The sequence below is a fragment of the Athene cunicularia genome (assembly GCF_003259725.1).
Source record: "Athene cunicularia isolate RWA chromosome Z unlocalized genomic scaffold, athCun1 chrZ_part1, whole genome shotgun sequence".
NCBI classification, from domain to species: domain Eukaryota; kingdom Metazoa; phylum Chordata; class Aves; order Strigiformes; family Strigidae; genus Athene; species Athene cunicularia.
In genome coordinates this window covers 17,538,252-17,564,481 of record NW_020799142.1, presented here as the reverse complement: position 1 = coordinate 17,564,481, position 26,230 = coordinate 17,538,252, and the positions used below count along the sequence as shown (strand labels likewise).

The 26,230-nt window shown below is 39.5% G+C and overlaps 1 protein-coding gene across 1 annotated transcript; it reads right to left on the bottom strand.

Moving 5' to 3' along the window:
* Positions 1-4,356: 4,356 nt before the first annotated feature.
* Positions 4,357-25,194, bottom strand: CDC20B (cell division cycle 20B). The gene is given in 11 exon segments (XM_026865788.1): positions 4,357-4,417; positions 4,419-4,515; positions 8,080-8,197; positions 8,890-9,015; positions 10,020-10,248; positions 13,628-13,722; positions 14,553-14,749; positions 16,351-16,461; positions 19,158-19,257; positions 23,260-23,378; positions 24,939-25,194. Coding segments are annotated over 11 exon segments (1,509 nt in total).
* Between the last annotated feature and the right edge of the window lie 1,036 nt (positions 25,195-26,230).

Below are 26,230 nucleotides of genomic sequence, written 5' to 3'. Positions count from 1 at the left end.
GTTGCAGAACCTTAAGAGACCAGGAAGGTGAGGAGAGGTTCTGACCAAGAAGTTTACAATGCATGAAGAAATGTGCAGGAAAAAATGTGCAGCCTTCCCCCTATAGCTTGAAATTTAGGATCTACCCCTTTTTTTTTTTTAGTGTCATTTAGTGAATTGTGCAAAATTACACGGTCAAACTGCACTTACATGATAAACAAAACATTCAAGCCTCTGTCACCACCACCAGTAGTGGAAAAAAGCAGAAGCAAGATAGATCTGAGTTTGCATCTAAGTGGGGACTTTCTCTGATCAAGAGGCATGAACCCATGCCCAGTACAGCTCCACCACTATGGGATGAAACCCATACAAGTTTATGTACTAGATAAGAAAAATGTTATGATCATTTTATGTCATTGTGACATCTAGAACGTAACAATTTCTCCTCATTGTGGGGAAAATGAACAGGTATAAATTGCATTTCGCAAACTAATGCAACATTTATGTAGATGTTGGGGATGGAAATATTAACACAATAATTATTTAGCAGCAAATCAAGATTTATTAATGATTAGCAGTACTTAATCATTAACCAATTTATTTACAAAATAATTCAGTAAAATACAAATTCAGTAAAATACATTACAATTAAAACTGTAACTACACTTAATTACAGATCTGAAGATGACAAGATTCACACTAACTTACTATACAGTACCTTAAAACAATACATGTATGCATTCACAAACACAAGATGTACACACACAGAGACAGAAAGCACTTGGATTCGGTGAAATACGTATGCACCCACACTTGGGAAAATAACTGTGTATACCCAAACATATCGGGAAGTAGAGAGGGAGTGGGTAAAAGAGAAGCTATCTCAAAGTTAAAATTTCCCCCTCCTCGAGTTTAGAGTAAACACTCACAATGCATCATCTTTCCTCAGTGGGCCATAACTGAGACTTGTCGACTTCGACTTCGTCCTGGCCTCCCGTCAGCTCCGTGGATGGTGCCTTAAGGTTTTTGGTACCTGAGAGGCATCCCAGCTCAGGGGAGATGCTGGTCACAGGCCTGCTGCAGCCCAGGAGAGCTCAAAGGGTCTCACTTGGGGTTGCTATTTATAGGGTCCAAGATAACTGCCTTTTGTCAGGTACTTTTCACTCTGGCCCAGCTCGAACAATGAAGTATGCTGGTGTCTTCCACCAGCTGCACAAGGGTTGATGGCTGTGCAATTCTGTTACTGTTCTCCTTTGGCCACATCCCAGGTACAGGCTTACTGGGCTGTCAGGGGTGAAGGGCTGTTACAGCTGTTCCCAAGTGATAGGGAGAGCAGGAGCAAGGCTCATCAATGGGGTGCCTTAGCACTCTGGTTCACTGTCATTTGCAGTCCTTACCTTCTCAGGTTGGAATGGCATTAACCACTGAGTGGCCCAGGAGGGGTAGGGGGGTGGGGCACCACCACAGTAGGTAGCCTCAAATCACATCAAACAATGGCTGAAAAACAGGGGACTGTCTGCTACAGACTAGTGCATTTATGTGTGAAGACAAAAGGATTCCTCAGACTGAGTTCCTTTAATCAACTTCACTGCATTAAAGACAGACATTTTGTCACATAGCTATACATGGGATGGATGGGCAATGAAGTTTTTAATCTTGCAAAAATTGTTTTTGTCCCAAAGTTTTGGATTCTGTGTATTGCACAGTGCTCCACCCTGGACAGGACTGTAGGGATGAAGGCAAGAGTTTAAGCAACTTAAATTTTACTTAATCCTCTGTGCCACCTCTGACAACTCAGCCTTTAGTGCATATAGATCTCAGGTGCAGAACAAGCTGACCTCTTAGAAGTTGGTTCTGATTTCTGCCTTCGACTGGGCCTGAACAAGCATGTAACAGGCAATAAGCTAAAAATATGCATGTTCTATTGGGCAGAAGTTAGGATTTCACACTTTGCCCAAGACTTCGTATGTTAAAACCTCTATGCTAGCAGAATGAGGCAGCTATGCAAGAACAATGCTATACTTTCAGCAACTGTACTCTCTATACCTGCAAGTATTCAGCAACATTACCTGCAAAAGATTAGTGAAACAGAATCACACTGCCTACTCAAGTCCTCAGATTCCTATTACAGAAAGACAGAAATTTACCATGTGAAAGAAACTGCCAGTAAAGAAGCTTATCTAGAAAAGAAGCACATCCAGAAAAGGCACTCCAGTATATGTTTAATTTCACTCCAGATTAGTCACAGTCTGCAATTTAAACACATGCTTAAATGCTTTCTCAGACGTGGTCACAGAATAGAGCTACAGGTCACACATACAAGATTCTCTCATATTTATCGGGTTTTGGTTAGTTCTACTGGAATAAGTGACTTCTCCCACTTTTAGACATTATGTTAAAGTACTTCTGAGGCAATACAGTTTGACCACTCAATAATGAACAAACATAATTAACTAAGAAATGAGCACTTCTTAGTCTGAAAGAAAGGTATTTTCTTATTTTGACAGTTGAGCATCCAACAGAATATGCTTGGCTTCAGTAGTGACCAGCTCCTTCCCTGTCACAGCCTCCCATCCTGTGTTATACATTTCTTCCTATATTTGGCAAACCAATACCATTTAGGTACTTTCAAAGCAAAGAGAGAATTTCAGGAAGAATACAAAAAATGTGGGAGTAAACAGATTCATTCCACTTTTTTCCCCACTGAAAAGAGAAAAAAATATTTTAAACATTTTTTAAAACAAATTATTTAAAATACTATTTTTAATATTTAATTGGCTGGTAAATATTTGATAAAGTCTGCTGCAACAAACATGCTCATATTAGAAGACCGGCACAGGATATTTCCCATTCCTAGACTTTGGCTTCTTGGTAGTGATTTCTCAATTGATAATCAACATTCCCATTTTCTAACCCGTCTTGAAGACCACACAAGAAGACATCAGAAACCAACAGTTTAGTAGCAGATTTATTGTAAATTAACATCTTACTAGGTAAAAAAGATGAGTGGTCTCAACCTTCCAGATATAAATTTAGCAACCACGTGATTTATGAACAGCAGAAGATGAGGTTTTAAAAATGATGAGAACTAAAGACATGACAGTTTCACATTCATTTCCAGAGACACTTGTGCCCCTGTTAACACTGCCTATCTCTTTTCATGCATATGATCACAGAGTAATTTTCCATGGGCTGACACTGCTCTGCTCCCCTAATCTTCCCCAACTACAGGAAATAGTCTAAATAAATCTCCAGAAAAAAAAAAAAATAAAAATCCAAACAATATGAGTTTCTGAGCTCACAGGGCTTTTAAGATACAAATGCAAGAGTGAATCATTACCTCTTGGCCCTAATAAAGCTCTTAAGGTATCTGTAGATAAGAACACATTTTGTATAGCACTACTGAGTTGCAGCTGAATAGCATGGAAGACCAATTCTGACATCCTGACTTAACTGTTGACAGTGTACAAGTCTTAAACAGGCAAGCCTGTTAAAGTCTAAGAGGTTTGGTCCTTGTAAGCACTAAATAAAATTTGTAAGAGGGTGACAGCTGCCAGGTTCGCTGACACCCAGAATTAAACTGGTATCCTTAATGAAAGAATAAACTAACTGTTGTGTTTGATCCAAACAGCATGCTTCTTTCATTATGTCCATCTGGCTTATTAACCAGTTGATTACATAATTATGCATAATAATTCTACTATATAATAATTCTATTATTATGCAATTATTTATATTTTCAATCGTTGTCAAAAATACCTGGTGAGTTTAAGGAAACAATTAAAAATTCAATAAAGATAGTTTTCTAATTAAGCTAGTTATCACTACCACTATAAAAATAATAAAGACTTCCCAAAAAATCAGCCATATTTAGTTACAGTTACATATTTAACACAGATCTCTATAACATATTTAGACAGATTCTGTACCATGATCTATGTGATATATAGAACAATACAGACCCCTGCACTGGTCTCTGCTGCTTCTAGCCTTTGAATGATTCAAGGCAACTTAGATAAATTGGCATGTGGTTCCCAATGGGGATGCTAAGATGATGGAAAATTACTTACAAGAATCATAGCTAAAAGCAGGACCTAAAACTTTATGCTGCCATTTGACACAGGGTGGATTCCCTCCATGCTTGCCAAATTTAATGAAAATAAATACGATGTTTTTCTTCAGAGTTAAGAGTATTTTTCTTCTAGGATAAGTAAGACAAGATACTAACATTTCACATGATGGACTGATGGAGAAAACTGCCTTCTCTTGAAAAAAATTGTACTATCTTTTGCTATGTTTCCACTGGAAGGAACACACATATTTTGAATTATTGAATAGACTAAATACATTGAATCACTTGCTTTCAAGGAAAGGAAGTCACAAGAATGAGCTCAAATAACCATTAGAAAAAGTCTTGCTGCTGTGCTTGCTCTCCCCCATAGCATTTCCACAGACAAGCTATTCCATCAGCTGCAACAGAAAAGAGCATCTTCTGATCTGGGCTCAGGGCCATATGCAGGACTCTCCCTTTGTGACCTGTAAAATAAAATACATACAAAAAAAATAAAGATACATTACAATTCTACACTGATTATGCCAGTCACTTTCACCACTCCCACCCACACTATGGCTTGTTCCACTTTTACTGTAGCAGCAAAATATGCTGCATAAGATGTAGGAAGCGATAGCATTATCTATAGAATATTTTCACATTAAGAAAGAACTGAAGGCAGTATTTTCTCATTAGGGACAAGGCTTTAACTGCCAGGGCTGCACCACATTGACAAGACATTTCTGTCAGAGAAGGACACTGAACCTGAACCCTTGATTCTCCATGTATTTACAACGTTAGTCTCATCTCTGTTTGGTAATGTGTCTCACTGCTGAGCTTTCCCATCTGGCTGCACATGTCTCACAGACAGTTTGCAGCTGATCCAACAATAATGAGATAGTGTCTCCAGCTGCTCAGTTATTACTGTTAAGGAGACATTTTAACAGTGATCCCACTAAATAATCTATTGGAATTGTATATTGAGTTTGTCTGCAGTTGTAATAAACTTTGGGAGCTAGACACTGAAGGCCAGAAGCTAGCAGCACAAAGAACGTACAAAACTCATTAACCTGGTTATATAAGAATCGCCCTCAGCAGAAGCAACTGAATTTGATCTGAAGGCAAAAAGAATCTAGTACTAAACTGAGATTGTTGTGACCTTTATTTACCTCACTGCTCTGCCACAGTCATCCTGTATCATCTAGCACAATGTCAATGCTAAGCAAACCCATGAGGTTTTTAAGCACGCAGGGGTATGAAAAATTAGAAGCTTTTTTACTCCAAGTTATTAGCCATTAGCTTCTCTGATTGGGTGAGTTACTGACGATCATACAGCTAAGCTTGTCACCCAAGGGGAAAAAATAAACTTCCGAGACATAGGGTATCTCATCTAAAACAGAACAGATGAACCACATCCTAAAAGGAAGTGTGAAGGTATGAAATCTTGGGTGACCAACTTTAATGAATGTAGGTGACCTATGTCCTCCCATGATCTGTACCTGAGTTCTCCATGGACATAACATGATAGAACTTCTCTAGCTCAAAGTAATTTTATGAGGATAAAGATGTGAGGAACTATAAAGCCCTCTGAAACTGTGGTACTTACCACAATGGTACCTGATGAAGAGTCATAGGACTGTGGCAGATGGACAGCCTACCTTAACTTTGAGAAACTGCTACTATGGCTCTCTGGAGCCACTGTGACTAAAATCAAGTATCTGCTGTCCTAGTGCTGAGTAGCATGTGTCCCTCTTAAACTTTGTGACTAGAATTTTGACACCACCACTCAATTATTTCAGCAGAGATTAATTTTCAGGCTTTGATCCTTCTCAAGTTATTGAAGTATACATGATCTTTGTCAATATTTAAAACCATGAGTTTACAACTCAGCAAATTTTTTACACTGTCTCCACTTAGTGTCTCTAATGACTTTACAGGAAGTGCTGGATACGTATTCTTTGGAGACACCTAAAACTATCCACAACAGTAACCAAAATTTGATTAATAGTTTCAGTCAAAAGAAGTAAAGGGGAATAGGGAGAAATCAGTAGAGTTGAAATTATTAATTTCCATGTTTCCTGAGTGGAGTTTTTCTGGTGTTATTTCATTGTTTCAAGATCACATTCAGATATTTTTCAAAGAAATTACATATTTTGTTAGCTTGTATGTTTTCTCTGATCTACTGTAACTTTTCCAAGGGCAGGGCATTTACATACCAAATGAATCTGTTTTTCTAGTACATTAATAGTTCTATAAGAAGTATCTCAAAAATGGAGTCAATACTATAAAAATGTTAATTTCAGTTGTTATTCTGTTCTGAATATGCTCAGTAATAGACAACCTCAATTACTAAAGTACCCAACAGTAGCTGATGGTGCTTCATTGTTAGCTGAGGTCTTCTGCATTTTGCAGGAGGATTAAACAATGAGATTCAGTTATGATTTATCTGTTCACTGCTTTGCGTGTAAAACTCATGTGATTAAGGGCATCTAAGGCTGACTTAGAACCTTCTCACAATCATCCATCACAGTATTTTTTTCCGAACATATTTTGATACATTCACAATTTCTTCCAACATTCAATTGCTAATAGTAAGGTATTAAGAGTCTTTCATAAGCAGGAATATAACTGTGTACCAATTACCTGGTATTTTTGTTCATAAAAATTAGTTTCTCTTGCAGATAAGTAAACTCAATAGGAAACAGGATGATAAGTAACCCTCCAGCTTCACCAAATTGCCAATGCATTTGACTTATATGGTAAATGCTTTACGCCATATGCTATTCTCAGATATAAGATTAAATCTAGGTTTCATTTCAAATAGTATATTCAAGACTTAAAAAGATTTGAGAAACTGCAAGCTAGAGTAATTAAGACTAATGATTATGTCACTATCCAGATCATTTCTTAGAACATCACAAGACATTACCTTAAGAGCTGTACATAAATGAGGTAGAGTAAGGAAGGAAAAGCAACACAGACAAGCTGCATTACACAAGGATAACGTGCAATCAGATCCACCTATGTCTCTTCTACCCATCTTTGTTTTGACTCTCCTGTACTTTCCTCTTAGAGGTTAGTGTTGAAGCCAAGTCCCCGGTTCCAAGGAGAGCATCCCCATATAGTTAGGATTTAATAAATCACGAATTTAATAAATGCCTTCAAATGTAGCAACAGTGTACAAAATGAATTTGTGAATATCAGCCATCAGGTTCAAAATCCAAAGCTTCTTTGGGCATATCTTGTCAGTGAGTGTAAACAAATAACCATACTTGGGAAACTACAGGCAGTGTGCAAAGATTTTGTTATTTTCCTTTAACTTCAGATGCTTCTATTATATCACTTAACACTGAAACAAGTAAAACTTAATGGATAGGAGTGACAGCAAGCATCAGAAATAAGAAAGCTTAATAGCATGGAACAACTTTTCTGTGTAATATAGCCCTATAGCATCATCGACCAACACAGAACTGCAAGGAAACTCCACTTACCTCTAGCTGTCAGCATGGTACAAAGGAAACACGCTGCACCTCATTGCTTCACAGACAAAATCATTCATTAAAACCCAGGCAGCTCTAAATAACACCTGGAGATTTATTTCAAACATCGTTTGGAAGCTAGTTCAGTATCCTTGTACGATAAGCTACAAAATCAAAGAGCCACATCTAGTTTGTGTTATCTAGGTGGCCATCAGCCAAGAATATATTGAAGCAACCTGACATTTGCACACTCAATCCAGGCCTAGTAAACCTTAGGAAGAAGTGGAAATCCAAGTCCTGCACTTGGGATGGCCTTAGAAATTACAGGAAAGAATCCCATCATTAAAACCAAGGAATTTTACAGAAGCAACTTATATTACTATCTTAAGAAGTCAACCTTTACATTCCCATGAATCAGGATTGCACACATGAATGCATGTGTGCAGCAGAGGGAGGATGTGTAGGTGACTGCTCTTTTAACTTTTTTTACGTAAATACATAAGGTATTCACTTGCAAAAACACACTGATTAGACAGAAACTGAAATAGAACTATTAGCTGAAATACTTGCCATAGAGTTCTGATGAATTGATAAGCACGGGATACTTCCATATTTTCATCTGATTTCCAGGAAGGCCTTGTCCAGTCATCATTTCACTCGTTTGGGGTAACCAGAGCAAGGAACAAATCTATTGCAATTTAGAATTCTGCTTTAGTTTTCAGAAAGAGTCAACATATACCCCTCAGTAGATCTGAAATGTTAAACAAGCTACTGAGAAACAGTCCCGGCAGAATATTTTATTTAGAAGGATCACTTCATTCCTTACAACACTGCAAAGTACAGTCGTCTTTTTGTCCTATCTAAATGTGGTAACAGCTTATTAGTATAAAACCAAAGCCCTTCAAACACACCCTCAGCTAAATTGTAATAGCTCCAGGAAAACCAAGTTATGCTGCTTTACTCCAGCTCAGAATCTGTTCCTCTGTCTCCTAATATTCGAACTCCAGATGTTTGCCCTCTGACTCTTACACCTCTGCTCACCCCTGCACTCTGGGAATTTTCCCTCCCCCTCAACATTTTCTCTACATTAAGAATTTTGGCCAAAACTATTATTGCCAATAAGGAAAAAGATGATGAGAAGCGTCTGGCTGCAAGACCACCTCCTCTTCAATCACTTCTATGTGGAGACAGAAGTGGTGAATGAGAAACAACAAACTGCTTCCGAGGCCAGTCACATACTGCAGTGCCAAATGCAGCACAATTGCACATCTAGAGAAAATCCTGCTGTTCCTCTGACCACAGAACCACCCTCAAAATCAGTGTGAGTCTGCCAAATGAGCACAGCTATACAAAAAGCATGCAGACATTTCATCATTTCACCTGAGAATCTGTAGCTGCACTTTGGATTATTTTCTCACGATTTATGTCCCAGACACGCAAAATCCCATCTTTCATTCCACCCCCTGTAGCAAGGACTTTGGACTGCCAAGGACACCAGTTCATAGCCTAAATAAAAGAAAACAGTTGCCAGAATAGACTAGGAAGTTAGCTGGAAAAACAGTCTTTTTGCTTAAAAGTCTAGTTGGAAACATGAACTGCAAGAAGCACCCAGAATGTACACACACAGCAATTCAGGATCCCAAAATTCCAAATGCTGCTTCCTTGTCATTGCTTCACAGTAGTCCACAGTGTCCCACACACATTCAAAAGGGCCTTCATAGGCCACAGACTCACATCTCAGTACCAGAAGAACCCAGCAGGACGGTCTTACTGCCTAAGCCAAGCCACCACAGAAGCCTACGCAACGTGACTTACACAGGTAACAAGAGACCTGGTTTCTTCTGAGATATTTTCAAGATATGCCTAAGGCCCAGACTCTACCTGAAGAAAAGCTACTAAGAACTCAGTTTCACCTGTTTCAATAAACTCCTCTGGCCCGACTCAGACTCTTTGGGGAGGATAAACAGCTCACAAATGCTAGACTCATCTGCCTCTTATTGCTAATACCTGTCCTCTCTCCCACATAGACTGTGACTTTATAAAGAGTAAGAACCTTCATTGTCTCATTTCCAGTTTCCTAATTCAGTCTATTTGCTACAGGCAACTACAAGAAAATATGTGCAGGAGTGCAAAAGAAACATTATTTAAGTTAAATGAAGCAGAGAGAATTTTCCAAAACTCAAAAAATTGAAAGATGTTGTTAACTTGTAAGCATTGTGTCACCAAATGTTCCTGTGTAAGGCAGAGAGAATGCTGCAAATTTTATTTCTATTCGGCATTATATTTACAAAGGCCTACTAAGCCAGTAAAATTTCCTAATCAAAGTCCTAGCAAACTTCTCTGTGACTTGGAATGAGGAGAACTGATCTTAAAATTAACTGCATCACAGACAGGGAGAAGAAATTACTAGGTATCAGTGAGATGATTTGAAAAATTCCCTAACTGTCCACATCAACAATGTGATTTCACAAGAGCAAATACAGAAAAGCAGACATTCTTTCTCCATATACCTTAACTGCTGAGGAATGAGGTATGGTTTTCAGTGGCTGTGACTGCAATTTGACACCGGGGTCACTAGGCCAGATATTCAATATACCATCACTGGATCCACTTGCCAGCAACTGGTTGGTTAGTGACCATTTCAGGCTGCAAATGCTTTGTTTGTTATGGCAAAGTGTCCCAACATGGTGTTGAGCAACCCGAACATCATGGTGATGAATAGATCCTAGTCGTGAACCACTGTAGATGAAAAAAGACAGCATGGGTTTAATGTTAAAGAGACAAGATACATCATCACACGGATGTTTCTTCAGTGGTTTCAAACCACATCAGAGTGAAATGTGTCCGCTGAACAACAGTACTGCAGTAAAAAAAAAAATCAAAAGCACCACCCTAACTGTAGAGGTGGCTGACGAGAAAAGAGCCAAACAGCTGCTCAGTTCAAGCCAGGCAGAGTACCTGTTCCCTGTCATGACTTTCATTTCCTTGAAGATATATTGCATTGTATGTCACTAATCTGTTCAACTGTTAAGCCATTAAATGTAAACTATTTCCTGTTCTTCATGAAAAATCGTTTTGCAAGATGATTTTTGACAAGGCCAAATATGACTTCACACCCAACAAAGAGGCAATGTAAAACTGCACTGCTCTAGGAAAGGGCTTAGTAGCATGTAACAGTGTAGTTTTTGGTTCTGTCCTTTCCCCTGTCTTCTTTCTCCTTCAAACTCCAGGCTTAAAGAAAATCTGCACAGCTTGACTCTGTTGCACTAATTGCCTGTTAGGAAATGGATGCATGGTTCTACATCCACTATCATCAGACTGCCAAAGAAAGGAAGAAATACCCTGCCTAGAAGCACAGCTCCTATTACAGCTTAGCTACCAGGTAGGGGTTTTACACATCCATAGTAGAGTTGAACTGAAAATACTGAAAACATCTTGCAGCACATTTTCTTTTCCTGCCTTTCTAAGGATATGACCTATATTAAACCTATGACAAAACTTCCTGCTGGAAATTCACACTTCCAACTATGATGATGACACTGAAAAAATCAGCAAGTTCAATAGCATCTTTCTGGGTATCTGAGAAACAGATATTTGACATTACTGCAACAGATTAATTTAAGGTAATAATGACTGGAGACATTACCATACTGACTCTTAAAGATTTTCAGATGCAAGTTCATTGATGTGGAAGCTCTAAATGCAGTCACAAAACTGACTAACTGCAAGAAACACCATTCGGTTGTGCTTGTATTATGGACCTGCCAAGATCCTGAAGTTCACAAAAGCATGAAAGACTCCAACCAAGCAGTGCTCCAGTGAATATTAAGCACATCTTCATGTAAAGTATCTATGAAAATATGATAGGAATATGTGCATTGTGTGCAAAGGCATCATCATTTGCCTCCTGAAGATTTATATAGATTTCTCCTACTACATAATAAGCAGAAAATCTAATTAAGTATATTGGGTCTGGCTGAGACGGAGTTAATTTTCCCCACAGCAGCCCACATAATGCTGGGCTTTGTATTGGTAGCTACAGAGGTGTTGATAACATACCAGTGTTTTGGCTATGGTTGAGCAGTGGCTGCACAGCATCACCAGTAGGCTGGGGGTGGGCAAGACCTTGGGAGGGGACATAACCAGGATAGCTGACCCAAAGTGACCAAATGGATATTTCATACCATATGACATCTGCTCAGCAATAAAAGCTAAGAGAAAGGAGGGTGGGAGAGGGGGCATTCATTATTGACATTTGTCTTCTGGAGCAACCACTGCATACTGAAGCCCTACTCTGAAGGAAGTGGCTGGACATTGCCTGCTGATGGGAAGTAGAGAATAAATCTTTTGTTTTCCATTGCTTCCACACACAGTCTGCTTTTGCCTTTACCTTGAAACCATGGGTTTTTTTCCATCTTATTTTCTCCCCTCCCCCATCCTGCTGAGGAGGGGAGTGACTAGAACACCTTGGTGGGCACCTGATGTCCAGCCAAGGTCAACCCAACCCACCAAGAGAAACAGAATTGAATTGCCAGTGTTGGCCATATTAAAGTTTTCAGTAATTCTAGTGGTATGAGTGGGAATGAATTGGGCTCCTGAGAATCCTAGCTGAAAGCACACTTTTCCACTTGGCATAAAAGAAATCAGAATTATTTGCTTTTAACACTGAAGATGGCATCTGTATTCCTAAAGACAAACTCCCAAAATTTTGTGATGGGTTAATATATTGTATTACAACAGATTCATGACAATGTGGTGTTGGACTATTTTTAACCACAGGAATTAGCATGTAATCCCAAAGTATCAATTGTCCACAGTGAAGTTTACTGTAAGAATACTGCTCTTATTTTAGTAACAATGAATATTAATTCCACATCTTTTTTTCTCCTTATACAGATATTTTATAGCTCTTCTCTAATGTTAGAATGAACTGGTTAGTTTCAAACCTAGCAAGAGAAAAAAATGTTATCTCAACCTAATCTGTCAACCCTAACTACACAGGTTATGCTAAATTTTATGATCAATTTCTACTGAGAGAGAACTGTAATTTAAGTTTCTGTTGGTTTTACTCCTTTGGTCAAGCTGAAATGCAAACTGAAACTAATGCTTACTGTAATAGGATTGTGCCACTTGGCATTGGCAGGATGTTCCATCTGCATCCTTGTAACTTAAGACACCCAGTGTACCTGCTCCAGCAACAGCATTTTATTAACTGGTTGTTTAGCTGGTATCCTTGTACCTCACTCCACCTAGCAGACCTAAACCAATCAAAAGCCAGAGCATCTTGTGAAATCTAAATAAAACTACCTCTTGTGTTCCTATCCAGATATACTGGGTTTGAGTTTAATAATGAAGCCAGTCCACCTTTGCTACTATTTCTGCATTTAAGTAAACCAGAAGACTATCATTATGATTTTAAAATTGTGGAAGCATCCATCATAAACAAATCTCCCCTCAGACCTTTCAAGCGTAAGTCAAAGTTCTGAAACAAAAAATCCACAAAAGTGTACACTTTCATCTTTCTCATCTGAGTCCCCATGATCCCTACATATAAAATATTCACCAGCTGGTATAAAATTCACCCTTGGCAAAGCAAAGGTCAACCACTTAAATCCTCCTTGGCTTGTGGATAGCAATGAGCTGGCTTGCAGATACACAGGTAGAGGTGTGTAACTCTTTAACAGTTCTGTTTTGCTAGACATCTGAAAAGAGACATTCAGTCTTTCTATCAATAGAGGGATAGTCTAAACTATTTGCCCTCTTGCTGGCATGGGGAAGGCTATGATTTTTGGAGTTCAGATCCACTGGAGATACCATCATTTCAAGCCCAGGCTTTGCACAAAACTAGGGCCACAGCCTCCATATCCTACTGAAATTCTGCAAGTGATGAGTTTTCTGGAAGGAGAGTAAGAAACAGAGACCAAAGAGGCAGGCTAAATCCCCTTTGGCCTCTTTCCTGCCATACAGTAAATCTAAATATATTTTCTGAGATGGCCAATAAGCAGAAGGACAGGATAAATCATCTTTGAGCAAAGCCAAGGACAACAGCTAAAATGAATGGGACATTTGTCTAAGTAAAGCAGCAGCACTCTTTCTGGGAATATACTATACCACTCACCTGCTCAGAATATAATGATTCCAGCTCAGAGCTCCAACTACAGACAAGTGACCAAACATATTTCTCAACCTCTTTCTGGTTTCAATGTCCCACAGCTGCCAAACACATGAGAAATACAAACTTAACAACAAAAAGAAAAAAATGTTTTCATTCTCTTCATTTGCTCCAGTCTGCAAGTAAACCACCGCCCAGTTCTGATTGGACATATGGACAACCACAAGCTCATTTATTCCACAAGACAAGGAGCATTTCCAAATTTTGGAACCTGTATCAAGTGATGCCAAAGTCAGAGAGGATTGAAGGGAATGCACATGTCTGAGTTTAAAGCTATTTATTTACATGTCAGTATTCGGAAGTCCATACTTCAAAGCACTGGCCTTCAGTACGGTCAGACTGCTGACTCAGGCAGATCTCCATATTATCTAGCATCTCAGCTGAAGTTGCACAGAAATCTTTTAATAGGACTGTCCTATAACAGCAGGCTGAGAGATATGTGTATAATCAGACTGAAGTCAAATTCTCTTGGGTGAATCCATAAGGAGAGTTTTGGATTGAGTTCTTAAGGTATTGATCACTAGAGTGATCTTTGCAAGAGATATACAAGAAAAAATAGCCTGTGCTGAGAAAAATAATTTAATGAAAGTGTTCCTATTACTGGTGGGAAAAAAATCTGATTGTCTCTGTCATCAGCTTTTAGTGGCTTCAGAGGCTCCATTACATACAGGTAACACTGGATGTCACTAAGCCATTCAAGTAAGGTGCAGCATGATACAAGAAGTGCTATATATTGTCCCTAGCAGAGTTCTTCTGTAGTTTAGACAATCTTTTTCATTTGTTTCCTTAAAAAAAGAAAATCAGTATCAAGCCGTCGGTGGTCACTTCAGCTAAAAACGGAGAAAGACTAAAAAAGTAAATTATCTAGTACTTGCACTTCTCCACCACTGGTGCCAACTGCAAGGCAAGTTCCTTCATTTATCCAAGCCAGAGATGAAATGTATTTGGAACTGGAATTCAAATCAATGCTTTCAATGGCTTGAAGTGTTGCTCCATTCCAAATGTGTGCAGCAGGTCCTACAGCAACAGCAATGAGATTTTCAAGGCTCCAGTCCAGTATGTTTAGATCTAGAAGAGAGCTACTAAAAATTACTGAAAAAAAAAAAAAAAAAGAGAGTATGTCTGGGGGAGAGAGGCTTATTTTTTTTAATAGCTATGGAAAAACTTCAAGCGTATGCTTCATGAAACCATTACTAGGCTTGAAGAAGTGTACCTCTATTACTGAAGTCTTCATAAATCTAATCTCTACAAACTGGTATGTTTGCACAGCAGGATCTGACTTAACAACTTGCCCACTATATTTTTTTAATCTATCACCCTGCGTTTTGCATCGTCACATCACTGATTCCAATTCTACCACCAGAAACGCGGTTCCTCCACCAACAGATACAGTTCCAAAAACACCCCTGGTGAAAGGTGGCTCTTGCTATTGAGAAAGACATTGGAGAGGGTCTGCATGCTACAGTCTGTCCTACATCCTTCAGTTAATGGTAACATTTACCCTGCACATGATAGGAAAAAAAAAATGTAGAAAGGAATTAGGGAAATTCTGCTCCTCACCTTCAGAGCTTGCTCAGCATGTGTATGATGGAAATACTGTTTCCACTGCCCCTGATGCTGGGTGTATTGCACTTGTAGATCCCGGCAAAGCAAGTCACTACAGAGATTAACCTCAGTACAGCCTGCTATGTCAAGCCAGAAGTAGTTGGTATACAATGTTTAATATCAATCAATACCATTCTTCCATGTCAAGGAAAATCCTCATCTGTCCATTTAGAGCAGCTTAAAAGTAATTTTGCATGATCCCAGAAGCACAGAAGATTGTTACCATAGGCCAAGGTCTGACATCATATTCTGGTAACTAAAATCACTCTGAAGAATAGCTGATCTGTCAGTCAGCTATTTGACTACAGTCCTGGTTGCTGCAGCCAGAAATCTCTTCTAAAGATTTCTGTTAATGCTGTTGATCTTGGGACATGCCTTGTGCACAATCAGCGTACAAACAAACCTTTGTCCTGTCCACAGATACACATGAACGCTTGCAAGGATATGTTGAAAAAATCTGCACAGGGACAATTAGGAACACTTGCACATAGAGAGTTGTTCATTAGATCTTATGAAGTGTTAAAACATGTATTTGCTACAGCAGACCAGAGACGCATGTGTGTAACTTGTCCATCATCTGTAACTTGTGCATGTTTAATTTTTGCCTGTGCATCACCAAAGACGTGAGAACTTAGTTCAGAAAGTATACATTGTCTAAATCATAAACAAGGTCACTGATGTCTCCCAAAGTAAGAGATTTCAAAGTCTGCTCAGTAAAGTTGCTGCTGTATTGACTGGCTGCTAGATACCCAAGGCTGACAGCTGAACCACTTTATTAAGCAGAGGTTAAGTATATTGGTTTGATTTGAAAGCTGTATTGAGATCTATAGCTGAAGGAAACTGCATAACAGTTGGGTAGTATTAACTATAGGGTTTGATCAGTCATGTCTCCATCCTGGGACGGGTAGTTTTCAAAGATTCATCCTTATATGAAAAATGACATCATACATACGTTCTGCAGAGTTTCCATTTCATGTGAAGGGGACACATCTTCGCCATTCTTGGAACATACATAAGAATTCCCAATCTCTACAAAAACCACCACACAGGAGAAATTAACTTACAGTAATCATTGCGCAAGCCAGTAATATGAAGCCTCACTTCTGGCTCTAATGGTATGGAAGGCTTCATGGTGGTAGCAGCTCTAAACTCATCCTGGGTCCACTCTCGGCATCCTGTATTTGAAGATTAACACACACAAATCAGTAACGCAAGACACCACCAGTTTTTCTCAGGCCTAAGCCTTTCACATTCTCACTATATTTGTCTCTCCATAGTCCAGAGGAGGCCAGAAGAGTCTCATTTATGCTGGATAGGCTCAAAAACACTAGATGCACTAAACTAGGTGAAAGCCACCTTTTACCAACTCTTTCAAACCCCCATGGATTTAGTCAGCTAGAACAGAGAATAGGGTCCACTTTATTTTTTTTAAATTGTTCCACAGCTCAATGTGGGGTTTTTTTGTCTTTTTTGCTTCAGTTTTTTGTAAAAGGTGTTAGTACGAGAATGTTTCATATGTGCTCTCCCACTTCAAAACCCTCTCCTACAGCAATTAACTTTTTTGCTTTCTGGTATTATTTTCTCACCAAAAGGTCTCCCCCATCAATACCTAGCCACAGGAAAAGGTTTTAAACCACACACTTTGATCACAGTACACTAAGCCTGTTGCAACACTTAAGTGAGAAACAAAAGCTATGACAAGTATCAGCAAGCAGAAGACTCATCCTTTGTGGTGACTGCCTATCTTACTCTGCAAGGACTCCTAAATATCACAGAAAAAAGTCAGATCAATTAGCACTCATTTAATGAATCATTTAATGCTACATCTTTTTGTAGTTTATCATGCTGTAATGTGCGGAGCAGAAAGCTGGAGATTCACAGTTCTGCGCTTTTCTCTGTGTTTTGACTTCCTTTTTTGAATTATTCTCCAGAGAGGAGTATTTAGAACTAATGTCAAAAGTTTCAGGGGCAGAAGATACTACTTATCTCTACAACTAACTTTCTCTGTTCAAAAAAATTCAACACGGACAAAGTTTTCATACTCTGTAACTTAAATACACACATAAACATCCTATATGGAAGTCCAGAGACAAAATATTTCACACAGTTCTTCCCTACTCTCTCCTGAATCTTTTCCCCTAATCCAAGATACATTTCTGCCATACAACAAATGTCTCCCCTCTCAGCTGTGGTACACCCTCTCTCTCCAAACAAAGACTGAAGATGAGCAAGAAGCAGGCCACAGTGATTTTCCTCTGTATCTAAAATTTTGTGGAGTTAAAGAATCAAGCAAGCTTACAGGAACAACCTTCTCAGACCTGCCCAATGGGATATGTAACACTGCATTCTAACACTAAAAATGTGCAATGTTACTGAAATGATATTTCTCTCTACAGAAAAATCTGCATTTCTAATATCTAGATTTTTTGTTATTTTTTGAAAACTTTACCAAATCTTTCTCAACCCAAACAAGTAAGATAATTCAAGAAAATTAAGGCACTTAATTGTAACAGCTGGACGAATGGCAACACTTCTGAAGCATTCTGAAAATGTTCTTCTTCTTTAGTATTGATAGTTGATATTGAGCAGTGAGATATAAAGGATTAAATCACCTCTGTAACTCATTTCAGGTTTCTCTTCTCTCACGAGTAAATCATCTGCCCCAAATTCACACTGATCATGCTTTCAAGCACTATTCACCTGTTTCACAGTCACACAAATCTGCATAACTGTCTTTTTAATTAGAGGAAATTAAGCTTCATTACATCATTTTGTGTTATTTTGCCTGAGTATTAGAAGATATCACTAACTTTTGATAGAATTTTGGCTCTCACATGCCTGTAGCACTTCTAAAAATGAGACGCAGGAAGTGGCAAGTAGTCAGTACTATCACACCAGACCACTTGATCAACAAGTAGGTGGGTGGAATAAACCTGGTATTCCTAGTACCTGTATTCATTTGCCAGGAAGAAAAAAACCACTGTGACTAATCCCTATACTGGTGCTACTGACTGTTCTGAAATAAGTCTTACATACACAGAGAAGAGCAACAAAGGAATATATACAACTATCACATAGCCCCAAAACTCTTCCACAGGAGCTGAACTCCAGATTCATAAAGAAGCTGGTTTTTACTGATTTTAGACGCTCTGAGTCGCAAGAATGTGTCATACAAAGAAACAGCCAGATCACCAAAACCGTCATCTGTCCAGGACAGAACACAACCAAATATTGGTTTGATATTTTATGAACTGTCTCATACTCAAATAGCTCTGGGAATGCATGTATTATTTCACAGGTTAGCTCCTCACATCCTACATGTTTTCCAGTCACCTGATCATTCACTTCCTTATGCTCATTCATTCCTAGGACATCTTTTGCAGCAAATTAACCGACAGATGAAACCAGAGGCAGCACTAGGGACAGTTTGTTCCAGCTACCTTTCCCTACAGGCAGGAGCAACAAGATCCCACCATCTCTGCATGTCTTGCACTCTCATGTACCAAACAGTCCATACGGTACTTATCCTGTGCCCATTCTACAGCATAACCCTACATTATTTGTAGGGTTCTGAAACTGCAAAGCTGAAAGGAATAAACATTCATTAGGGCCACCAGTGCATCAGATGTGGCTCAAAAGAGAGCCAAGTAAAAAATAACCCCTAGGTTTAATGACACTGGAAGAAGTGGAATGCTATCTCTTCACAGGTGATGGGAACTCTAGAAATAGCCTCGAGCACCGTAACTCTCAGCATTTTATATTATTAACACTCGCTGGAACAGGTAGATGAACCTGCTTTTTCAGTGTAGATGCAACCTACTGTATCTTATTGTTCAGTGTGCATGAGAATACTTGCTATATTGTAACATACCTTTCCAATTACAATTGGTATTTTCACAGACCTTCACATCACCATTTTCTGAAATACTATATCCAACCTCCTGGACCACTGGAAGTTGAGAAGGACATTTCTGCCAATATATTAAAGGGAAAATGTGACTGAATGAAGAAATCAGTCAAAAAACATATTTAAGCATCATGGATAACACAACTCCCATCAAAGGACTCAACACTTGTTATATAAAAGCTTCAAACCAGCTTGTCTCTTGGATGGTACATGAGTAATACAGAATACCAGTGTCCAAATCATGTTCTCTAACTTGAGCCACCCTCCTTCCTTCCATAAACCACCAATTCACTGCTGATGATCACAAACTTTAACAAATCTGTTTGAACAAGGCCATCTTAGGAATGAAAGAGTCCCAGGCCTGTACATCTGTAGGAACTACCACAGGTCACCTGCAAAACCATAGTGACCGCTTGTCCTGCTCTGAATTGGAATTTGGGCTAATTTTACCAGCATACAATAATATGTTTTCTGCATGCAGACAAGAAGTATGATGCCTCAGGCTTGCTCTATGAGGGAAGATCAGTTTTGTGGTACATATGCTGCAGGGCCATTGATTCCAGCATGAGACCTACTGGATGTCAGAGTCCTCTCTCAAATCATGGTCCCAGAGGATAGACTCCATGATCCCATTCCTTAAACCAGTATTACAGTATGAAACCAAAAATATATAAAAGATTTCTCAGAGAAATAAGATTTTTTAAATTACAGTTTACTTGAGTGTCAAAGAAACAGATGATGCAGAAGACAAGAGAAGGGAGATCTGAATTGTTACTGCAAATTTTTCTTTTTTCAATAAAAATTAGCTTTGGCCAAGATTCAGGCAAAGGCTCAGATCAGCTCACACAAGATATGAACCTCTTCACCAACCCCTAGTAACACGCTTTTTTTCAAAATGTTCAGAGTTGAATACTCTGATGCCAGCTGTCTGTTTGGTTTGTTTACAGTCAGGTGGAAATGAAACTGTTTTTACCAGCCACTCAAGATTAGTATGTTCTTCCTCCAGTGTCTTTGAAATCTTTACTTCAAAGCACACTCAGTATAACTCTTCTTCAAAACCCTGTTACAATCATGATAAGAAATGTCTTACAAAAACACATGTGGAAAAAAAGGGTTCCTCTCTTATATATCCCAGCTGCTATACAGGCAGGCCTTCAGCTTTCCAGGTACTTTCTGTATGATTTATGTAGACAGTTTGGCAGAAAGCTAATCAGATTGCTTGGATCTGTGTCCCTCTAAAATAAGTGCAGACACTTCTCTGGAAAACTGACTGTGTATACAAGGAAGTAATCTTCTGGACCACACACATTCACTGGAATGTGAGAAGATTTTATTTTCAATGCATTCCATCCCTTTATGCTATCAGGCAGCACAAATTAAATAGTCATTAATTACTATACCTAAGAAGACTAATAGCTTTTTATATGGTTTTAGCCAGGACTGACTTCCAAATGTTTTTAGAAAGAACTTAGGTTTTGTTCATCCCACAATATTTTCTCAAAGACTCCCACATCACTCTTTTAGAAAATGACTGTGGTCCTTGATGTAGAACTCCAGATACCTCAATTCTAATTCAATTCCTGCTTGTAAATTACAGTGTAATTCTAAATTACTTCACTGAACCATGGAATGCTGACACCCAGTCCATACTGAAACCAGCACAGTTTAGGATCTTCAACAGTAACATAGACAGTGGGACTAAGTGCACCCTCAACAAATTTGCAGATGACACCAAGCTGAGTGGTGCAATTGACACAACTGAGGGATGGGATGTCATTCAAGGGGACCTGGACAAACTTGAGAAGTGGGCCCATGTGAAGCTCATGAGGTTCAACAAGGCCAAGTGCAACATTCTGCACTTGGGTCTGGGCAACTCCCACTGTCAATAGCAGCTGGGGTATGAGTGGATTGAGAGCACCCTGTGAAGGACCTGGGGGTATGGTGGATGAAAAGCTGGACATGAGCCAGCAATGTACACTCACAGCCCAGGAGGACAACTCCATCCTAGGGTGTCTCAAGAAGTGTGGTCAGCAGGTTGAGGGAGGTGATTCTGACCCTCTACTCTGCTTACATGAGATCCCACCTGGAGTCCCGTGTCCAGCTCTGGAGTCCCAGAAGACAAGACATGGACCTGTCGGAGTGGGCCCAGAGGAGGCCACAAAAATTATCAGAGGGATGGAACACCTTCCCTATGAGGAAAGGCTGACCGAGTTGCGGTTGCTCTGCCTGGAGAAGAGAAGGCTGCAGAGAGCTCTTATTGCAGCCTTTCAACACTTAGAGGGGCTTGTCAGACACATGGGGACAGAATTTTTAATAGGGCTTCTCACAATAAGACAAGGGGCAATGGTTTTAAACTGAAAGAAGGTAGATTCAGACTAACTATAAAAGAAATTTTTTAGTATGAGGGTGGTGAAACAATGGAACAGGTTGCCCAGAGAGGCTGTTAATGCCCCATCCCTGGAAAGATCTGCAACCTGATCTAGCTGAAGATGGCCCTGCTCCTTATGAGGGGGTTAGACTGCATCACCTTTAAAAGTCCCTTCCAACCAAAACCATTCTATAACTAAGGGTGAAGACAATGACATGTACTCATCTTTTAAAAGATGTTACATTTTGAAGAAAAGCATTTTACATATGTTACTTCATAGAAAGTTCTTATCTCGCAAAAAAGTTTTACTAAATTTCTCTGTGGAGTAGAATCAGCTAATATTACTAAACTCACTGAGTTGTGTATCTTAACAATTCTAAAATTCATAGGTATTGAATCAAAGCACAAAGGGGGCAGGAGGAACACACCATTGCTGAAAGGAAGATTTTACAGACTATTTTGCTTATTTAGAAATGAAAGTGATTGCCCCAAGGACCAGATTTCCCAGAATGATCTGAAAGCATGGTCTCCTTCCAACAATTATTACAAGATACTAGTCAACAAGCCTGCTAGTCCACCTGTCAGTACACTACCTCCTTTTCTTAGAAGTTGAGCTAGATACCCTCACAAAGTTCTCAATAATATTAAGGATTATAAACCACTATAAGCAAGGACATTGAGTATGCATCTCTGATGCATCCTTACTTGACAGTTATGGACAAAAAAGTAATCATGTGAAAACAGCCATTAGCATCTTCAGTACTGACCTTGCAACTGGTGCAATCAAGGAAAGGAGAGCACAAGAAAAAGCATGGTCACTGACTAGAAGTTTACAACTTAATATATGAACAGTCACGATTAGGTAGGACTAAAACAAAGAGGTGTGTTTTGAGTTTAGTGTTACAGTAATAACTTTTACTAATACAGACAAGTATGACCATACTTCAGATGAAAAGTCAATTTTCAGAAAGTTAGTGAACAGAAGCAGGTGGTGGCTGAAGCATAGGTTTATTTAAGATGATCAAAAAGAAATGGATAATGCCCAAACAGAAAAAACAAAATTGGTGTGTAAGTGTCCACAAGTAAAAAATAAAGCATACAACAACAGAAAATAACACGTAAAATGAAAAGTGATCTGAAGTCTTTGTTTCACATGTTCAGCAAATTCCATGTGTTCTTTCATCCTTGGCCAAGAATCTGACCTTCTATTGTCATGACAAAAAATTTTGTTCTCAGAAAGCTGCTTTTTCACAGATTTTTTCATAGCATCTTGTTCTGTCTACATGACAATGAACTGCTACATCCTGCACAACTGAAGAAATTATCTTCTTCACACATAGTGGTTATTAAAGCAAGTGGAACACTGAGTCATTCATGTTTTTCATGTGTATTTTTTATAATACACGTTTTCCCTCTGAGGTAACAAACGCATCTTGAGGGCTTCATTAGCTTGGTTTCTATTTTAGTATGCAGGATGATAGCCTGGAGGAAAGGGAGAGAAGCTGAATCAAATAAATTATGAAGCAAGTGTTCCTGACATTTCTCTAGCAGACACTTCCTAAATGGAGTTCCTCATGTTACTGTTCCCCGTGTCAATAAGTTAGTATCCACATAACATTTCAGGCCAAGCCTAAAGTAAAAAAAGCACATCAGAAAAATAAATACCCTACCCATGCATTTGAATGTTGCATTACTCACCTCTTTCTTTTCCCTTTCAGCTCTCCTGTTATCACTCCTTTTCAACACTGCTGCAGCATGACTGCTAGATAGAATCACAACAGTTTTCATGGAGACTTTCTTAAGCACCTGAGGTGTCACTAGAAAAACAATTTGCATGGAAACAATTCCTTTAAGAACTATACACCAGGGTATTTGTCGAGTACTTTTCAGAATAGCACTGATTTAATTAGTAGCAGCACTCTAAAACCAGGTCTAAACACATTAAGTAGGACAATGCAAATACTGACATTTGAACCAGTCACTCTGCTTTCCTTTCGTCAGTGAAGAGAAACATTTCTACAGCACTATTCATCTTATCCTAAAGGAGGTGTCTAAAAAAAGGTCAGATTGATCATTCCCTTTATAAAGGGTGACTGTTTACTACTGCAGCTCATATCCAGCTTTAGATTTACTGACTGGTTAAACAGGATCCTACCCCACAGGAAATCAGCATCTGATCTCTCAGAACAATAAAAGCTTTCACCACTACTAGTAGAGACAGCGTGCAGGACTTTCTGTTCTAGAAACTGAAGTAGGGAAGACTTCACCTTGGTTTAGAACCCAAGTTTCCTACAGCTGGGCATGTATTATTGAACAGCTCTGGTATTCTGCTTAGCAAAGAATTGCACTTTCTGACAAACAGCCATGGCATCACAGGAACACATTCTGAATATTAAACCCCATCTTTTAATTGATCTCTAAAGATTTCAATTATTAATCAAGAAGTGAGCTATGTTTAATTCCCTAGATCCTCTAGGAAGTTATTCTTGTACATGCAGCATGTAAACCTTTCCCTGTTTTCCACTAGTACTGCTGGAAGTAGGAGTCAGTGAGTTCAAAGGCTTATTTAAACGTTTGTCAGCTCGGTTGCTGATGGAGAGAAACAGCCTCCCCTAGAGTCAGTTCTTCTCCAGAACAAGTCAAGAGTACTAGAAGTTTGATCTGTGCTCTGAATGGCCCTCAGATAAGTCTCTGCCTAAGATGAGGTGAGTGTCCCTTGGTCAATACCTGCAGCCTTATACATTAGAGGACAGACAATAACACAGGGCAAGCTTCTCCTTCAGTGAGTGTACACCACACCATACCCAGGCAGACTGGTCCATGTTCTGCAGTTATGGTTGGGTCTGTGAAGGCAAATGAGATGCAGAGGAAGGGAAGAGGAGAGGCCTGTGTGAATTCTGCTCTCCTGCCAGTTACTGTTAACTACTCCTGTGCACTGTTACAGCCCACTGCAACTTATACCCAGCCCAATACAGCCCCCATCATAGAGGAAAGACTGATCTGCAACAGGCATTGCTTGGTTAGGGATAAGACTTGCTCTTCTCTTTCCTTTCACTCCCCCTCTCGATGTCAACTGTCTGTATGACCTGACTTGTCCTAAGCTGTCTGCACACTGGTAGCAGGAAAGCTGGCCCAAGGTTCTTAACACAGCAGCAGTGTTCTCCTGCTGAGAGGATGCTGGTCCTGAGCTTGCTCTGCCTGTGAAGGTCTGCACAGACCGCTGCTGCTGCACGCTGCCATACTCAGAGCCACTGACAACAGGACAGGGAGAAACACCAACCTACACCTTTACATTAATTCCCCACTCCGGGTTATTTCAGAAGCCCCTGCATGAGGGCATCCTCTATAGGAAAATGTTCCATTGTATCCTGACTGACCTGGGGTCTTCCCAGGTGAGTGGATGAGCCTGGACCCCACGGAGGCAAAGAGATCAGTCACAGAGCGAACACTGCGCAGCGCCGCTGCGCCGCCTCTTGCGTGCAGCTGCTGCCATCTTGTGACAATAGGGCTGCTCACCACCCGAGCCCTGGACGCCAGCTTCCTCTTCATGGAGCTCTTAAACCTGGAGTACGTGGTCCATTCTGAGTCTGGGACCTGCGCAAGTGAAAGGAGACAGAAACCCCAATTCGTCATGACTGCGTATCATTCCATCCCTTCACGCTGTTTCCAGTTCTTCTCTGCCACACCACGTGGGCTCAGTCCACCTCAGAGCAAGAGGCCAAAGTGGATGCTGGGCTGAGGATGGCTCGACCAGTCACTTGAATGGAGAAAGAGTGAGGGGTGAAAAAAAACAAAGAATCCAGTGTTTCCGGTCAGATAAGTAAGCCGTCACACAGAAAGCCTGTGGCAGAGAAAAAAAATCCTAAATTTGTGTCCCTCATACGCTAGGCTATTGCAACTGGCCTTTGAAAGACAAAAACATCTTTGGACATTTAGCATACACTCACCTGTCCAGTCTTTCCCAAGAGATGTGCATTTGGGCAAACCAAAATGTTGACTGTCTAGAACCAAGCTGCTTTTCTGACCTTCACCCAAAGGACAACTTAAATCTCATTTGATTTCTGAATCTTCTCACCAACACTGTGGCTTGCTCATGTTATTTTTAATGTTATCATACACTTTTTAATATATTAAGGCATATTAGAGAAATATTACATTTCTTACTTTCAAACTGATTCATAGAGCAGTGTGTCAGAAAAACAACATAAGAATGTATCAAAATTTGAAATGTAAGAGCCTACGTAATATTGAACACAAGATTTTGTTTTTCAGACAGTTTTAAAGCAATGTTTTAGGTGAGATTAACAATAGTAAGGAAGCACAGCAAGTATAATAGGCTTCTGGATCATTACTAGGTACACCAGTAAACACTTACTATGTATAAAGTCTTGTAATTTTTTTTATTTCTGAAATAATATCAGATGCAAATTACAAGTGTTGAGACATAACTTAGACACCAGGATCTCAAATGGATTTTCTGAAATCAAACACATTCAAACTGGCTTTTAAAAGTCAGCATTAGTCACCTGTGCTTCCCTGTTGAGTACAGCTTTATCCATTTGAGCACAAAAGGCTGTGCCTTTTCTGTCTCCACCACCAAAACACCATGCTCACAGGCCTCACTGCCAGGCAGAGATCAAGCCTCACATGTCCTCACCACACAGAACAC